At 58.8% G+C, this 16,607-nt stretch overlaps 3 protein-coding genes across 6 annotated transcripts in view; 1 reads left to right on the forward strand and 2 right to left on the reverse strand.

The window, feature by feature from the left end:
* UNK (unk zinc finger) overlaps positions 1 to 3,177 on the reverse strand; it is a 45,098-nt gene extending 41,921 nt beyond the window's left edge. For all 3 annotated transcript variants that reach the window (XM_059485867.1, XM_059485868.1, XM_059485866.1), the window contains exon 1: positions 3,043 to 3,177. In XM_059485867.1, the coding sequence (XP_059341850.1) occupies positions 3,043 to 3,140 (98 nt within the window). In that variant the 5' untranslated portion in view covers positions 3,141 to 3,177. The remainder of the gene's footprint in view (positions 1 to 3,042) is intronic.
* A 3,359-nt stretch (positions 3,178 to 6,536) lies between these two features.
* On the forward strand, positions 6,537 to 8,328 carry LOC132081910 (histone H3.3A). The gene is made up of 4 exons (XM_059485870.1): positions 6,537 to 6,757; positions 7,170 to 7,311; positions 7,388 to 7,541; positions 7,626 to 8,328. The coding sequence occupies exons 2-4, from the start codon at positions 7,184 to 7,186 to the stop codon at positions 7,752 to 7,754; spliced, it is 411 nt and encodes a 136-aa protein (XP_059341853.1). The 5' UTR covers positions 6,537 to 6,757; positions 7,170 to 7,183; the 3' UTR covers positions 7,755 to 8,328.
* Positions 8,329 to 8,987: 659 nt separating this feature from the next.
* LOC132081909 (uncharacterized) lies at positions 8,988 to 12,778 on the reverse strand. Of its 2 annotated transcripts, XM_059485869.1 has the most exons (9): positions 12,676 to 12,778; positions 12,283 to 12,415; positions 12,001 to 12,203; positions 11,774 to 11,819; positions 11,609 to 11,674; positions 11,008 to 11,067; positions 10,273 to 10,355; positions 10,024 to 10,118; positions 8,988 to 9,266 (listed from the first exon to the last, which is right to left on the reverse strand). In XM_059485869.1, exons 1-9 carry the CDS (start codon positions 12,684 to 12,686, stop codon positions 9,232 to 9,234), a joined length of 732 nt encoding a protein of 243 aa, XP_059341852.1. In that variant the 5' UTR covers positions 12,687 to 12,778; the 3' UTR covers positions 8,988 to 9,231. The 2 variants fall into 2 exon arrangements, 1 of the variants encoding a protein (XP_059341852.1); XR_009419755.1 differs by lacking the exon at positions 10,273 to 10,355 and having other exon boundaries at positions 9,213 to 9,266.
* Between the last annotated feature and the right edge of the window lie 3,829 nt (positions 12,779 to 16,607).

Below are 16,607 nucleotides of genomic sequence, written 5' to 3' on the forward strand. Positions count from 1 at the left end.
CAGATACACATTAAAGACAGAGGTACCTGCAGAAATAACAAGCTAGACAGAGCTGAGAAACGCTGCAAAACCAATTCTCAGCTGAGGCTTGACAGAGCCAGCCCAAACGAAACCCACTTCCCATGCAGCCCCTGCAGAGCACATCACCCCAAGCTGATGCCAGCCTCCAGGAACCCCAGGAAGGAGCTGTCTCATCCCTTTGTTCCCAGGAATAAGCTGCTGTCACCCTGCTACAGGAGCTGTGGGATCACAGAAAGCAGCCACACGCAGCAACATCTAATCCAGCAACCCAGGGAGAGCACAAGAGCAGCCTGGAGTATTCTGTTACTCACTCGGGTTCTACAAATGGAATCCCATCCCCAGACAAGGAGCAGCCCATCCATAATTAAACAGCAAACTTTGCCATCTACCAGGCTCTTGTCTCCAGGAAGATCCAGCTGCACTCCACGACTGCTACCCAAGGACACAAATCAAGGAAGCTCAGCCACTTCTGCTAACAAACGGTGACAAAGGTGTGAGAGAGCATCACCAGCTCTGCTTTCCCCACATTTTCTGTTGCTGCACATCTAAAGTAAGCATAAAGTCTTCCGGACAGAAAGACAGAGGTTCAAAGTGTATAAAAAATCTCATGCAAGTAACACCAAGAGCGTTTGGAAATTCACGCTAATACAGAAATTGGAAATTTCCTTACAAATACAACCAAAACTTTCTGAGAGATCCCCAGCACCAGATTGCCTGTCCCCAGGGAACAGCAAAGTATGCAGATAATTAGGCTTACTTGAGTTTACAACTTGTAACCTTTGTGTCATTTTATGGAAACAAACTATATTTAAGGGGAAAAAAGAAAGGAAGAAAATATTTACATTTTGACAACATACAACTTGTTCACATGAGCCACCAGCAAATAAGTTCCCATATGTTATCAGGAGGAGGTTTACAGTCTGATGTGACCCAGTGTACACATCCCAGACTTCCAAAGGATGGCTCACATCCCACTGTCAGCACTCAGCAGCCCCCAAACTCGTCTCTCACTTATGGTTATTCAGCTCCTCTGCAACTGTTTTCACTGAAGTATTTATAGCATTCCATCTTCAAAACACAAGTTTTGCCCTCTGGAAATAAGCTAATTGCACCACCAGCTTTGTTCCACACTGTCCCATTTCCGTCCTCTTTCCCAATCTCCTCTGCTTCTTGAAGTTTTTCTTCCTCTGTTTTCCCTAATACTTGACATCCTTATTTCCACAGTCATGCTCAGCCAAGTTATCACCTTCACCTTCCTCTGTCCAGTGTCCTCACTTTCTCAACCTCATCTCCTTGTTTTCCTTCTCCATCACTAGTGTGATTCCACCTCTACAGGCAGCTCCTGTTCCCTCTTTTTCCCTACAGCAACAATCCCAGCAGACTCTTCCATGCCCATTTCCCCCATAAAACTGTCAGACTTGTAGAGCACACCAAAAACCAAGCAACCTACGAGACTGTGGCTTGCCAGTTCCCTAAAGATCACGACAGGATCTTCACAATGACAATAAAACTGAAAGCCTTCACTCTGCCATAGCATTCCTGAAGAAAAGGGGTGGCAGGTAGCCTGTGATCCCAGCAGCAGGCACACAGGCTGTATGGACCCATGTCTGTGGATTCCTCAAAGCTCTTTTTATTCCAGGTATCACAGTGTGGACGTAAGGAAGTCCACCACCAACCTTATGAAAATGGAAATTAAAAGCACACAGAGCACACGTCTCACTTTGGGTGGGGGCATCCACACAAGCCAGAGATACGAGTATTTGTAGGGTATTTGTAGGACAACACCCTAAAATGATAAGGGAAACGGCTCAGCACATATATTTTGTTCACAAAGAACAGTTCTAAAGTTTTCTCTTTTAAGGACAGGGAACACACAACCCATTTCCAGCCATACCCATCCATCGCCAGCCCACCCAACAAAGACAATGTTCGCTCCCAATCCGTTAACCCATTGCACAAGAGGATGGGAATCTCATCCCACAGCCTCCAACTCCAACAACTGACCACAGGCCAACTTCACACAGCTCCACAGGTTGTGTTTCCCTGGGACAAGGCAGCAGAGTGGTATTTTTTGGTTAGGACAGACACATCCCAGCAACAAGTGTTCCCTGAGGGAGTGTGTGCAGTGATGGAGGTGACACACAGCCAGAGGCCCTGCACAGCCAGATCACACCTGAGCAGGGCCAGCAAGCGCAGGGATGGGGCAAATGCTCATTGACATTTCCATGTAAACCTTGCAAGGGGAATGTTCCACACACCTGTGTCACTCCCAAAGACACCTGCCCTGACAGGGACCCGCTCCACCACCAAGCAGCGAGGCTGCGGCCCTGGGCACCTCCTGTCACCTCACACCTCCCTCCACAGGTGCCAAGTAACGCCCGGGACCGCTCAGGGATGGAGGACAGCAGTGACAGCCCTGGGTGACAGCTCAGCAAACCCTCAGCCCCTCAAAGCACCGCGAGGCGACCCCCGGAGGAACGGAGCCCACCGAGGGCGGGGGGCAGAGCTGGGGACCCAGGGTCCCCTCACATCCCGTGGGACAGAGGCCCAGCCTCGGGCCGGGTGTCACCGCAGGGCCCGCGCTCCACCAACACCACGGGCAGGGACCGGGGCTGTCACTCGCGGCTCCCCTCACCCGCCGCGGAACGGATCGGGGCTGTCACATCCCGGGGGATGCCCTCACTTCCCGGGGGACCGACCCGCACCCCAGGCGGGGGTGTCACCCGAGAGGGCGGGACGGGCGGGCGAGGGGCCCGGGGTGTCACCGGGGGTCCGGGGGTCCCCTCACCCCGGGGGAGGCGCGGCGGCCCCGGTGCATCACGGGGCTTGGGCGGGGGGGGTCGCTCATCCCCCGCCCCTCCCTCCCGCCCCGCCGCCCCCGGCCCGCGCCGGCCGAGGCCGGTTCCAGCCGGTGCCCGCGCGTCCCCCCGCGCGCCCCCGCGCGCGCCGCACGCTGACGTCAGGCGCGTGTTGGCGCGCGGGCGGGCGGGCGGCGGCGGGGAAGCTCCCGGCTCTACGTACGTGTAGTGCTGCGGCTTCTCGGGCTGCGCCTGCAGCGCGCTGGCGGCGCTCGCCGGCCCGGCCGCGGCAGGGCCGCCCGCCACCGGGCCCTTGGACATGCCTCCCGCCTTCCGCCGCCGCCGCCGCCGAGGAGACCTTTATTATTCACTCTGCGCGGTCCGCACGGAGGGCGCCGCGCGCAGGCGCCGCCGCCGCCATTGCCGCCCCGGTGGCGCGCGGGGCGGGGTGGGACTTGTAGTCCCGCCGCGCGCGCGCCGCCCGCCGGCCCGGGACGCGGCGGGCGGTGGCTTCCGGCCGGCGGGACTACAACTCCCAGAGGCGCCCCGCGGCGACGCGGCCTCCGCGCTTCCTGCCGCGCGGGGTGCGACGGGAGGTGTAGTGCGCGGAGCCGTGGGGGCGGCGCGCCGGGGCGCCCCCCGGTGGCGGGGCGGGATCGGGGCCGAGGGAGCCCCGAGCGCAGGGACGGCACCGACCCCCGGGGAGACACGGAGACCGTGCGGGACACCGAGCCCCTGAGGGCGAGGAGCGAGCCGCAGGACGGCAGCGAGCCCCTGGGGGGACACCAAGCCCTTAGGACACACCGGCCCCTAAGGGGGCGACACAGCCCGCTCGGCCCAACCCCGACGGGAGCGGGGGCGGCCGGTCCCCATGTTGAGGGGCCGGGAGTTATTTGTGTCAGGCGGCCTCACTTCCTTCCTCCCCCTCTTCCTCTGCCTCGGGGGCCGCGCGTGGACGCGGGAGCGCGGCCAGGGCTTATTTTAGTGCTGGCAGCGCTGATGGCTCCGCGGCCCTCCCCACACACGGGACAGCGCCGCGCAGGACGGGCCCGCGAGCAGCGCTGCGGCCCCGCGAGGAGGAGGAGGAGGGAGGCGAGGAAGAGGAGGAGGGGGAGGAAGGCCCAGCGAGCGCATGAAGAACCTACCTGGGAGCAGGTGACACCAATGGCACCTGGCTGCTGGGACATCGCAGCACGGGCTCCCCGTCCTCCCCCGGGAGAACCCCCCCCCAGAGCAGCCGCGTCCAAGGAACCGGCCCAATTCCCATGTGGAGCGCTCCCTCTGCCAATGAACTCCTCTCCCAGGGGAGGAAATGATAGGAGTTGCTTTTAATAGGACTTTGATCTCTTGGGCTCTGCTCAGACCCGCTCCTGGCGCTGTGGGAAAGGGCACTCGGCATTTATCGGGCAAACACCTTTCTTACCTCTGCCAGCCCACACGGGCCCAGCAACGTTAATAATAAACTTTAGGCTTGGTCTCTGCAGCTGGTTTGGGGAGGCAAATCACTTTTTAAATTCCTGTTTATACTTAGTGATACTTATGATTTAGTGTCAGTATCAGGCAGGCTTGTCCTGGGGTGATTTAGTAGCTTATTCCCAGGCATTTGCAGGAATAAGTCACAGGATATCAATTACCTTCTTATTCATCTAACCACCCTCCAGGGGAAGCTGGAGCCCTGGAGTGATGCAGTTCCTGGTCAATGCATGAGCAGGTGTTTCAGTGAGCATCTCCACACACACCTGTACACTCAACCATAGCCACTGTCAGCCATGAAACCTGCTGGAAAAGCCACTCAATTATTGAGGAATCACACTGAAAACACCACCAACCTGCACTTTGTCCAAAGGGATTTGGATGCCACGGGCTCCAGCCCCTCATGGCTGGTGTTTACTCTGCACCCTGGTGCTGACAGCTGTGTTCCAGCTGTTTCACACCTCAGCACACACCCGGCCAGGCCGTGGGGAAACACTGAGGACACTCCAGATGATGTGCCCAGGGTGTATTTATTCCCACCTCTGTGCTGGTTTGCCCTCCTCAGCTTCTGTGTGTACACATGTCCCTCACCCTGTTCCACACCAGGCTTTTCTAGAGCAAAAAATTCTTAAGTATCTCCAAAATGAGAAGTCCAAGTAGCCATTGCTATGAAACTGGAGAAGGCAATAATTAAGGTGACCCTGAGCTCCTGGTAACAAAGTTTCACCCGGCCTCCTGGCATTAGTGACCGTGCAGTGAGGTCTCAAAAGTAACAAATTAAATGTATTAAAAGCTGTTACTACCAGAAATTTTGTTTTCCCTGAGCCTGAACAACTCAGCCGAAAGGGGCATTATTCCCTTTTCACCTTCCGAAACAGCGCAGTGAGTGTTTACCCACACCTCCCAGGCCACTGCGTGGATGCACAGCTTTTTGCCTCTGATAAATAATTAACATTTTCCTTTAGAAGAGAGAAAACGAACCCAAAAATGAGGACCAGAGGCAGGGGAGATGACATCCCTTGGGCAGCAACAGGCCTGGCACACGTGACGGCCCTGTCACACCACGGTGCCACGTTTGCTTGAGTGGCAGCCCGGACACGGAGGGGCAGGACACGCTCCCAACACATTCCCAATGTGCCAAGCTCCATCCTGGTCCTGCCATCCTCTGAGCCCAGAGGCTGAGGATACAGAGCCTCATGCAATGGGTGATCCCAGCTGCTCTGCGCTCTGGGAACCTCAGGGACAGCTTCAGGAGTGTCTGTTTGTGTTCCCTGTGTATCCTACGTGCTACAACTCCAGGGCATCTGGGACCTGTTCTTCTTGATCCTGGGAGCCTTCCCGTGGGAGCAGGGACCTGCCTCCACAGTCACTGCAAATACAGTAAAATTGTGATATAAGTCAAAGTACAACTTAAGGCAGCAGTTTTCCCTAAAAGACAAGTTTTATTATTGAATTGTTATTTATCTTAGGAAGATAAATGCTAAGATGGCACCAACAGGGAGCATGGATTCTGGGTTTCTACTGGCAATGAAACTTTGTGACTGACTTTGGGGGTGACGGTGCCCCACAGATCAGTGTGATTTGGGGAAGGGCAGCGCAGAGGGGCTGAGCCCCAGCTCTGAACGCTCCCTCCGCAGGGCCAAAGGTCGGGCTCTGCCACGGGGCAGCCGCATCCCAGCCCCACGGCCCACCGCCAATCCAGGTCCCGTGACAGCCCTTCCTTGGCATCTGGAATGACAAACCCGGGCGAGAAGCACCGGAGGCGCTGCCAGACCCGCTCCCCTTGCGGGGCCCCCGCTCGCCCCACGGCCGCCCCCGAGCGCGGTGCGGAGCGGCCGCACACCGGCGGCTCCCGGGGGAGAGGGGGCGGAGGCGGGGGGACCCCGCGGCCCGGCCCTCGCCGCTCGCAGCCCCCGCCGGGCGCCTCTGCTCCGCAGGCCGGGGCCGGCGCTCCGCGGCGGGGGCGGCCGGGGCCGGCCGGGGGTGCCCGGGGGATCCCGCGGCGCCGCCGCCGCTCGCCCCGCTCCTATTGACTTCCCATTGTGGAGCTTCGCAACAAAGGGTAGGATCCAAACCCTGCCCCGTTTCGTCCAATCAGCGCGCAGAGCGCCCGCCCGCCGCCGATTGGATCCTTCTCCTCCCTCAACACCCAATCGGACGCCTACTTTAACAACCAATCAGCGCCCGGCCACGCGCCCAATCAGCGCCGGGGAACCGGAGCACGGCCTTTGTGTGTGGTGACGCAACGGCGCCGGCGGAGGTCCCGGCCAATAGTGCGGCGCGTTGCTTACAGGCATTGTGACGTCACCGCGCCACGCGCGCGCCCCCGCTATAAAGAGCGTGTCCCCGCGGCGGGGAGGGCGCAGTGAGCGGCGCGGCGGCTGAGGAGCGGCTCGGCAGCAGCACGGCGTAGAGGATTCGGCGCGCAGCGCTACCGGCACCGGCGCTTCCTTCTCTTCCTACCGGTAAGTACCGGACAGCGGACGGGTCTCGAAGCGGGCGGTGGTGTTGCGCGGCCGTTCGTGGCCTTGGGTTCTCCGCGGGCGCGGCGGACAGGCCCGGCCTTGCCTACGTGCCCTGAGTCACGGCCGGTTCCCATCCCCCACCATTGCGCCTCCCTCCCCCCCCCCACCCCGGGGCGGCCCGGGAGGAAGGAGGAGGCGGCGTGACTCAGTCGCCTTTCCCCGGGGACGGGAGCGGCCGGGCCGCGAGGCGGGGGCGGCGGGGTAACCGTTACCCCTCCTCCCGGTCCCGGGGGAGGCCGCTGGCCGCCTGCCCGCCGCGGGGGAGGGGGTGAGGGAATCGGCCGCGGCGGCGTCGGGCCCGGGGGTCACGGGGACAGCCGGGCCTCCGTGTCACGCGTGTGTGTCTCTGTAGGTAAGTGAGGAAAAATGGCCCGTACAAAGCAGACCGCCCGCAAGTCCACCGGGGGGAAGGCGCCGCGCAAGCAGCTGGCCACGAAGGCGGCCCGGAAAAGCGCCCCCTCTACCGGCGGCGTCAAGAAGCCTCACCGCTACAGGTAAGGCCCTCGGCTCGGCCCCGGCTGCCGCAGCCCCTGCTCCGCCTCACCGCCCCCTCCTCCCTCTCCCATCCAGGCCGGGAACCGTCGCGCTCCGTGAGATCCGTCGTTATCAGAAATCCACGGAGCTGCTGATCCGCAAGCTGCCCTTCCAGCGGCTGGTCAGGGAAATCGCCCAAGATTTCAAGACAGATTTGAGGTTCCAGAGTGCGGCCATCGGTGCTCTGCAGGTACTGCCGAGGGCCGGCTGGGCTGCGGTGCCGGGGGAGCTGCGCTGAGGGGTTTTAACAACGTTTCTTGTGCTCTTGAAACAGGAGGCCAGCGAGGCATATCTGGTGGGTCTGTTTGAAGACACAAACCTGTGTGCCATCCATGCCAAGAGAGTCACCATCATGCCCAAAGATATCCAGTTGGCTCGCAGGATACGGGGAGAGAGGGCTTAAGTGAAGGCTGTTTTTATGGTGTTTTGTAGTTAATTCTGTAAAATACTTTGGTTTTAATTTGTGACTTTTTTTGTAAGAAATTGTTTATAATATGTTGCATTTGTACTTAAGTCATTCCATCTTTCACTCAGGATGAATGCTAAAAGTGACTGTTCACATAAACCTCAGTGATGTTGAGCCTCGGGCTCAGGAGTGACAAGTTGCTAATATGCAGAAGGGATGGGTGTTCTTTCTTGCTTCTCATGCATGTTTCTGTATGTTAATGACTTGTTGGGTAGATAAACTTGTAAGGTACTAGAATTGATATAAATGTGTACAGGGTCCTTTTGCAATAAAACTGGTTATGACTTGATCCAAGTGTTTAACAATTGGGGCTGTTAGTCTGACCATGCATCACTGTGATCCAATGTGGACTTCCTTCAGAGGGTGAAACTTCAAGTCTTAACCACAGTGTAACTTACAGTTTCCTAAAAAACGTAAACCTGGCAGCTATAGAATACACTATGTGCATTTATAATAGCTATTTTATATATTGTAGTGTCAACATTTTTAAATTAAATGTTTTACATTCACATGTGAGGAGTCTTTGTCATTTGGTTTGGGCTTGAAGAAGCTTCTGCCTCCTACAGATTGCTGTAATCTTGCGCTGCTGCTGTGGCAACTAAACTTCTGCTGGCACCAGAATGGAGAACTTTTGGAGTATTTTGGAGATTTTGTGCAGCTTGAGTCCCTGCTGTGGCCAGAGAGAGTGGTGCCCTACAGCTGTGTAGGGTGCAGGAGGACTGGCTGAGGCTGCAGTGGCTTTTTGGGGGACTTTTCTCTGATCTGGGCACAGGCTTAGTTATTTCTTCCTTTCTAGTGGATGCAGGGAAAGTTTATTCTGGATTTGTGACTGGTCTGGCTGAAGTAAAACCACCTGGCTGTTCCTGAGCAGTGTGGGGAGCATTCCCATGGGGTTGGGCTGTGCCAGTCCTGGATCTGCGTGGGGAGCAGCTGATTGCACACCGTGGGAGCAGATGGGGTGGGGGCTCCATGGGATTCTCGTTTCCCATCCACACTTTTGGATGGGATGTGACTGAATTCAACCCTCTGGGTTCCTCAGCTGCGGGGCTGTGGTGGAGGAAAGTGCTCAGAGGTAATTACCACTGAGCTTGGAGGGCAAGGCTGCTGGGCCCTGCCAGAACAGGCTCTGCCAGTCAGGCTGGGGCTGTCACACAAAGCTGCACAGGGAAGTGGTTGAGCCAGCCTGGCTTGATTTATTCCAGTGGAAATTGTGCTGTTCTGGGGCAAGTAGCAGCAGTCCCCACCAGGTTCCAGTATCTGTGATCTCCCACCCAGGATGGTGAGGAAGAGGATGGTCTACCACCACAATGGTGAGGGAGAGCATGAAATCCATCCCAACTCGCTGTGAGAGGCAGGGCCTGCATCCCTCAGCTGCTGCTGCTGGGCCAGTGGTGCCTCATGGTGCTCCTCTCCCTCAGACAAACCACTCTGTGTGCTTGAATCCTGCAGCTGGAGGAACAGGACAGGCACTCCTCACCACCCTCTCACACAGCCTCCTCCTCTCCTCCCTGTCCTGCGCTGCTCCGAGCACACCCAGCCCCCGGCTCAGCAGAGTCCTGCCACAATCCTGTTCTGAAATAAGTTTTATACAAGTAATTCCTATTCTCCTTGCTACAGCTGTAGGGGAAAAGGCATCTTTTGCCTTTGCTACAAAGTAATGAGGTTCACAACTTAGACACAAAGTTAAGCACCAAGTAAGGCTCAGTGATCTCAGGTCAATCACCTGGGCAGGGCTCTCCAGGGCCCCTGCCTGCCAGGAATGTCCCCATGGGAAATCTGAGGATCCTCAGTGGCCCATGTAATTCAGGAAGAACCACACAGCTTGCATTTAGGACAATTAAAAATGGAAGATTCCAAGTCCTAGGATTTTTGCTTGGTTTGGTGCTGAGCTGCAGTAGCAACCTCAGCTCCTGCAAGAAAAGTATGTTTAAAATAACATCCCTTGAAAACAGTATTTCCTCCAAGTCCTTCCTGGAAACAATGAAGCAGCTGGGTATGCCTAGAAGCTGTTTCTTAAAATAAAATCATTGTCAAGTGGTCCTTTATAAAAAAAACCCCACACCAGAAAAATACCAAAATATCCCTTCATCTTAGTAACCTCAATGAAAGGAATTAAGTCAGATCCTGCTTGTGGTGGACCGGAACAGAATTCCTGCTATTCCACGGTGTGACTGATGGCAGCTGAAGCCTTAAACCCTTCCCTTACCGATTCTCCCGATAATTTCCTCGCATTCCTGCTCAGAGCTGGATGCAAACACCAGGCAGTGGAACGTGCTCTCGTCAGGGCTCTCGGGGGAAGAGCTAAAAATGGAAACACATCCATGATCCAGGCAGCTCCGAGCCCAGCCCTGCCTCCCGCTGCAGCAGGACCTTGTGGCTGCTCTGAGGTTTCCCAGAGCCCCATCCCAGAGCCACAGCCCTCTGTGCCCTGCCAGGACCCACAGGCAGCACTCACAGCACACACAAGGCAAAGATCCTGGGGCTCCACGTGCAGCGTCCCACGCAGGAGATGGAGGGGTAGGAATGGCGGCACAGGAGCTGTGAGGGACAGGGATGGGCAGGGATGGGGACACAGGAGCTGGGCAGGGACAGGGATGGTGGCACAGGAGCTGGGCAGGGACAGGGATGGGCAGGGATGGTGGCACAGGGGCTGTGCAGGGACAGGGATGGTGGCACAGGGGCTGTGCAGGATATGGAGGGGTAGGGATGGTGGCACAGGAGCTGTGAGGGACAGAGAGGAGCAGGGATGGTGGCACAGGGGCTGTGCAGGATATGGAGGGGTAGGGATGGTGGCACAGGAGCTGTGAGGGACAGAGAGGAGCAGGGATGGTGGCACAGGGGCTGTGCAGGAGATGGAGGAGCAGGGATGGTGGCACAGGGGCTGTGCAGGGACAGAGAGGAGCAGGGATGGTGGCACAGGGGCTGTGCAGGAGATGGAGCAGGGATGGTGGCACAGGAGCTGTGCAGGGACAGGGATGGTGGCACAGGAGCTGTGAGGGACAGGGATGGTGGCACAGGAGCTGTGCAGGAGATGGAGGGACAGGCATGGGGACACGGGAGCTGTGCAGGGACAGGGAGGCGCTGTTTGGGGCTCTGGTCAGGCCCTGCCAGCCCCATTCCTGGTTTATTCTATCCCCAGCTGGGCTCCCCATGCCACCAGATTCCCAGAGCTTGGATGTCACTCACTCACCTTGGAGGAAGCCTTTTCCTGCACAAGGACTTCTGCCTCCCTCACGTCAAATAAAACCTCCTGCAGGGGGATGAGGGGGAAGAAGCCTCGATCAGCACAGCCCTGAGCTCTGTTTTTAATCAGACACTCACCAGAGATTATCCAAATGCAGAGGTGATGAAGCACAGTCAGCCTCAGCTTTTTCAAGTTTTCTCTCTGCTGCTTCTTTTCCTCCACCACCCAGTGCTTTCACACTTCAACCTTTTCAAAAACAACTCCCAGAGGCTCAAACTACAGTGACCTGAGCCCTAAAGCACCCCTGGAATCAGGTTTAGCCTTCCCAGAGTTTTCCAACTTCTTTCCTGCATGTGGCTGCATTTTTCCTTAATGCCCTTTCCTATCCTGGCTGCTGAGATGCTTCTGACCTGAAAAAACCTCACAGGGGTGATGGGGTGGCAAATATTCAGCCAAGCCAAGTGAACCTGGAGCTGGAAAAAATATCCATGGCCTGCATTGGAAAAAATATCCATGGCCTGCATTGGAAAAAATATCCATGGCCTGCTCCATGGCCTGCATTGTCTCCCAGAGCCCTCCCCAGGATGTCCCCAGCCCTGCTGCTCACCCGTGGTGCCAAGTTCCTTTCCAGCACAGCAGGGATGGCCCCCTCCAGCACCTCTTTGCCACCATACTGAAATGGAATGGGAAGGGGGGAATAACCCTTGGAGACATGAAGAGAACTCCAAAGAGATGATTCACCCCCCGGCAGGTCTCTGCCCCACAGCCTCACCGTCCCAACGCTGGTCTGGCCCAGGAACCGCAGCTTGTAGAGCAGCCTGGGGAGCAAAGGGCTCGGGGGCATCAGAGGGAGGACTCCCCACATCCCCCCTGCTGCTCTTTGCACGGGAAGATGCTCCCAGGCCTGTTCTCACCTCCAGGCCACGGGGGCAGCCTTGGCCCCACAGCCCGGAGCAGAGCTCAGGGATGCTGTGGGCACAGCCCATGGCACAGACCCACCTGCCCCCCTGCAGCTGCCGGGGCTGCCCCTCGTCCCTGGGGCTGTGCCGGGGGCTGTGCTGCAGCTGGAACTGCGGCTCCTTCTCCTTCAGGGCCTCCAGGTAGGGCAGCAGCGGCTCAAAGACGCTCCCGTCGTGCCAGCGCCACCGCAGCAGGCGCAGGGCGAGCGGTTCTCCCTTCAGCCTCTGCAGCACAGCCCCAGCCTGCAGCGAGGAGGGAGCAGGGGCAGCAGGGGGGACAGCCCCGGCCTGTGTCCCCTGTGTCCCCTGTGTCCCCACCCACCTGCCCGGGGGAGGCGAATCTCAGGCAGCAGCCGTTGATCTCATCCAGGATGTCACCGGCCAGCACCACCTCGTCCGCCTCTGCCTGGCCCTCGGGGAGCACCTCGGTGACAAAGACTCGGCCATCCACGTACCTGGGGGTGCAGCCGAGCCCCAGCTCAGCCCCAGGGACCCTGCCTGGCTCCCCTTTGGTACCATCACCCATACACTGAATGCAGGGAAAAGCCACCCCATGGACAGCAGATACTGGCAAGGCTGAGCTCATGGGGAGAAAAGCACCCGAGACAGCCCCAGTGCTCTAAGCTGGATATTTATTTCCCTTTTTTGGGGCATTTTCAGGGCTGTGCTGACCAGATTCCTCTGCAGAGGGGAGAGAAGGATCAAGAGTTCCTACCTGAGCACCATCCCCAGTGCTCGGCACGGGACTGTCTCATAAATACTGCACACCTGAAAGAGACTGGATGGTGACAGTGGCAATGGCCGTGGGACACCCGAGGACCCCGTGCCGTGGATAATTTCTGGCACTGATGCCAACCTGGGGCTTTGGGAGCCCAGGGAGAGGCAAATCCCAGCGCCCCAGGCTGAGCTGGGACTGTCAGTGGCCGCTTGTCTCAGGATCCGGCTGTGCCCACACCCTGAAGGGACAAAGCCGCTCTATGGATGGCATGGCAAAGCAACAGCAAAGCCTTAACCCACTGAAGAGCCCTCCTGGCTCACCCCACATGTCCCCACGCAGCCGGGGGACGCAGCTGTCCGTCCCCAGAGGCGCTGCTGTGTGCAGAGCACTCAGTGTCACATCGCATTAGCCGGGCTGAGCCGGCACTGCCTGCCAGAAATGCCCCAAAGCCAGCGGCATCCCGGGCTCTGCAGCACCACCACGGCTCAGTGCACGCCTTGGCCAGTCCCAGAGCTGCCTCGAGCTTTTTGGGGATTCTTTTGGGTTTAAAAGGTGGTGGAGGGATGCTCTGCATCGTTAAAAGACATGAGGGCGTCCCCGCTGTTCTCAGTACCACACTGATGTTTCACTGAGCAAACCAACTGATGCATAATCTGTGTCAGCCCAGGGAAATGGGGATTCTTTTGGCAATCAGGGAGGGGAGCACGGGAAAACATCACTTATATCAGAGATTCAGGCCTGGGTGCTTCCCTTGCTTGGTTTTACTCCCACGAATGCTGGGATCTGCTCCTGGTGATGCTGCAGGTACCCAGCACTATCCAACCTCGATAGCAGAGGCAGCTCTGCTCATCCTGGTGAGCCTGAGCCAATTCACCCCGGGGTGTGTGGCAATCCCTCCCCACCATACTGCTCCTTATCTTCCTCCTTTGACTTTTCAGGGAGGGCCAGGTGGCGGAAGGACGGCTCCCCATGGGCTCTCACCGGCAGCAGCCAGCTCTCGTCCAAGAAGCTGCAATTCTGCAAACAAAGGAGTGTCAGGGAAGGGGCCAGGGCCCCACGCTGGCAGCCCTGTGCTGGTCACCACCCCACTGATTCACCACTGCACCTGCAGGTCCAGGGAGAAATCTATCTCTGTCAGCACCAGCAGCAGCGAGAGGAACGGCTCTGCAGAGGGATGGGGATGGAGAGAGGCAGTGTCACCGCTGGGTTCTGGCAGCCACAGCCTCACAGGGGCACGGCAGAGGACAGAATGGAGCCATTTGCAGTGTAACTGATGAGTCCTGGGAGTGAGGCCTTGAGAGCATCCCAGCACCACGCACCCAAGTGCTGCTGGAGGCTCATCCCAGGCTCCTGCTGCTGGCACAAGGGCAGCTTGGCACCTTTTTTCCCAAAACTCAGACAAAGACTTGCACCAAATGCCACTGACTATTTCTCCCCTTAGAAGCACAGCAAAGCTGCCCAGGCTCTCTCCTACACAAGCCTTGCAATCACACTGCCAGGTCTGCAATCTGCTCATGCACCAGCAGCACGGGTGATTTATAAACCATTGATGTACAGGTTTAACATGGGATTATTTATCATAACCAAAAGATTAAAGGCTTCCACCTTGGCCTGGCCCCCCAAAAAGTCTGGCAGTGGATGGATGGAGTGCTGCAGCCTGTCAAGGCAATGCAACCATTTAAACCCCTGTGCCACCCTCAGCCCAGGCCCATCCAACACAGTCTCTCCTCAAAGCCAGACTGGGTCTGTTTAAGCCAGAATCCTTGGTACAAATGTATAACATGGAAGACACTTCAGAAGAAATTTTCCTATCCCATGCCACTAAAACCAACCTTAGATGAATTCAAATAATGTTTAAATATTTACACTTTGTTTGGTTTTTTTTTCTTCCCATCACTGCAGCAATGTATTTAGATTCCAGCGCTAAGTTTGGATTAGAAAAATCACGGTGGACTCTTCCCCCTCCCCTGCAGCAGTAGTGCAGCGCCATAACACAGGCTGCATCCTGCCTCGGCTGAGCCCCATCTTACCCCGGAGATCTTCCCTGCCGAGGATGGAGCTCCCTGGGTCATAGAACTGAAAGCCAGCGAAAAGCACAGGTTATCCTCCGTTTCACAGCCCACCGCCCGTGGGCAGCGTTCCCCCCGGTGCGCACCTGCAGGAGCGGGGGGCTCTGTGCCAGCTGCCCCACGGCCGCCGCCAGCGCCTTCCCCCGCAGGGCCCAGCGCACCCAGCAGCGCCCGCGGCCCTGCGCCGTCCGCGCCCGCTCGCAGCCCGCGGCCCTGCGGATGCTCACGGACAGAGGCTCCGGCCTGTTTGGAGACAGGAAAAGCGGCTTTGGCATCAACCGGAGCGTCCTCCCTGCGCCTGGGCTCTTTGGGATGAGCGTGTGGCTCATGGTGACAGACGCCACCACAGCTCAGATTTTCACCCAGCCCAGCTCGGGGCGCTCACCGGCCGCTGGTGCCCGCGGGGAGCTGCTCCAGCCAGTGCCAGTAATCCCGCCTGCGGAATCCCCAGGCCGGTTCTGCGGGAGAAAGGGAGTGCGAGACCCCTCGCCGCGGGCCTGGGCACGCTGCCGCCGCCCGCCCGGGCCCCGAGGGTCACTCACGTCGGAGCCCCTTGCGCAGGATGCTCTCCAGCAGCTGGCAGAGGGACACGAGGTGCGGCGAGGTGTCCGTGCAGGGGCCCCCGGCCTCCCGCAGCCGCAGCACCGCTCCTGCGGGGCGGAGAGACAGCGGCGGTGCCGTGGGTGCCCAGCCGGGGCGAGCGGACGGGATATCGGGGGGACAGCTCTGCACGGCCCCGCGGGGGGATCCGATACCCCAGCACGGCACGGCCCGACCCCCCGGGGTAAACTTCCCCAAAGGCACGGCCGGGCGGCGGGGCTGGCCCGGGGAGCCCCAGCGTGGCCCCGCCGTCGGTCCGGTCAGACCGGTACCGAGCGCGGCCAGGAGAAGCTCGCACAGGGGCGGGGGGCCCACGCTCACCTTTAAGGGCGCTGAGCAGCGGCTCCTTCCTGGCCATGGGCTCGTCGTGCCCCAGGGCCAGGCGATCCCGCGACGGCGGCTGGATGGGATCCAGGAACCAGGAACCGGGAACCGGGAACAGGGATTCGGGAACCAGGAACCGGGAACGGGGAATGGGCCCCGCCCCAGGAGCAGAGCGGAGCAGCCCGGCCCCACGGGCTGGGGGAACCTCACACACACACACACACACACACACAGGTGTACGTGCACTTGAACGGAAAGCACAGACGCTGCTGTTCATCGGTGTAACACAGTGACACACACACCTATTGATCTGTACAGATACACAAATTCCATACATTGCACAGGCAGAACCCGCATATATGAGACACATGTGCAAAACAAACACGTATTAATCTCTACGTGTATTAGCACAGGCTTTGGCATATGGATATATGCGCTATGAATCTTCGGTGCCGGCCCCCCAGCAGGGACACTCGGGGTGTGGGGGTGCGCCCTGTCCGTAGGGATGCGCACGGACAGCGATTCCCAGCACCGTGAGAACAGGCGGTGCGGGGCGGTGCGGGGTTTACGGGGCTGTTCGGGGCTCCCGGTGCGGAGTGCTCGGGGCTGTTGGGGGCGCTCGGGGACGGTGCGGGGTCCCGGTGCGGAGCGGGGTGCTCGGGGCTGTTCGGGGCTCCCGGTGCAGAGCGGGGTGCTCGGGGCTGTTGGGGGCGCTCGGGGCTGTTCGGGGCTCCCGGTGCGGAGTGCTCGGGGCTGTTGGGGGCGCTCGGGGCTGTTCGGGGCTCCCGGTGCGGCGCAGGGTGCTCGGGGCCGTTCTCGGCGCTCGGGGGCGGTTCGGGCGATCGGGGCGGTTCGGGCTGGTTCGGGGACTCGAGGCGGTTCGGGGAGCTCGGGGGCGGTGCGGGACTCCTGGGGGCGGTTCAGGGCGGTGCGGGA

The sequence above is a fragment of the Ammospiza nelsoni genome, chromosome 19, assembly GCF_027579445.1.
Source record: "Ammospiza nelsoni isolate bAmmNel1 chromosome 19, bAmmNel1.pri, whole genome shotgun sequence".
Classification (NCBI taxonomy): domain Eukaryota; kingdom Metazoa; phylum Chordata; class Aves; order Passeriformes; family Passerellidae; genus Ammospiza; species Ammospiza nelsoni.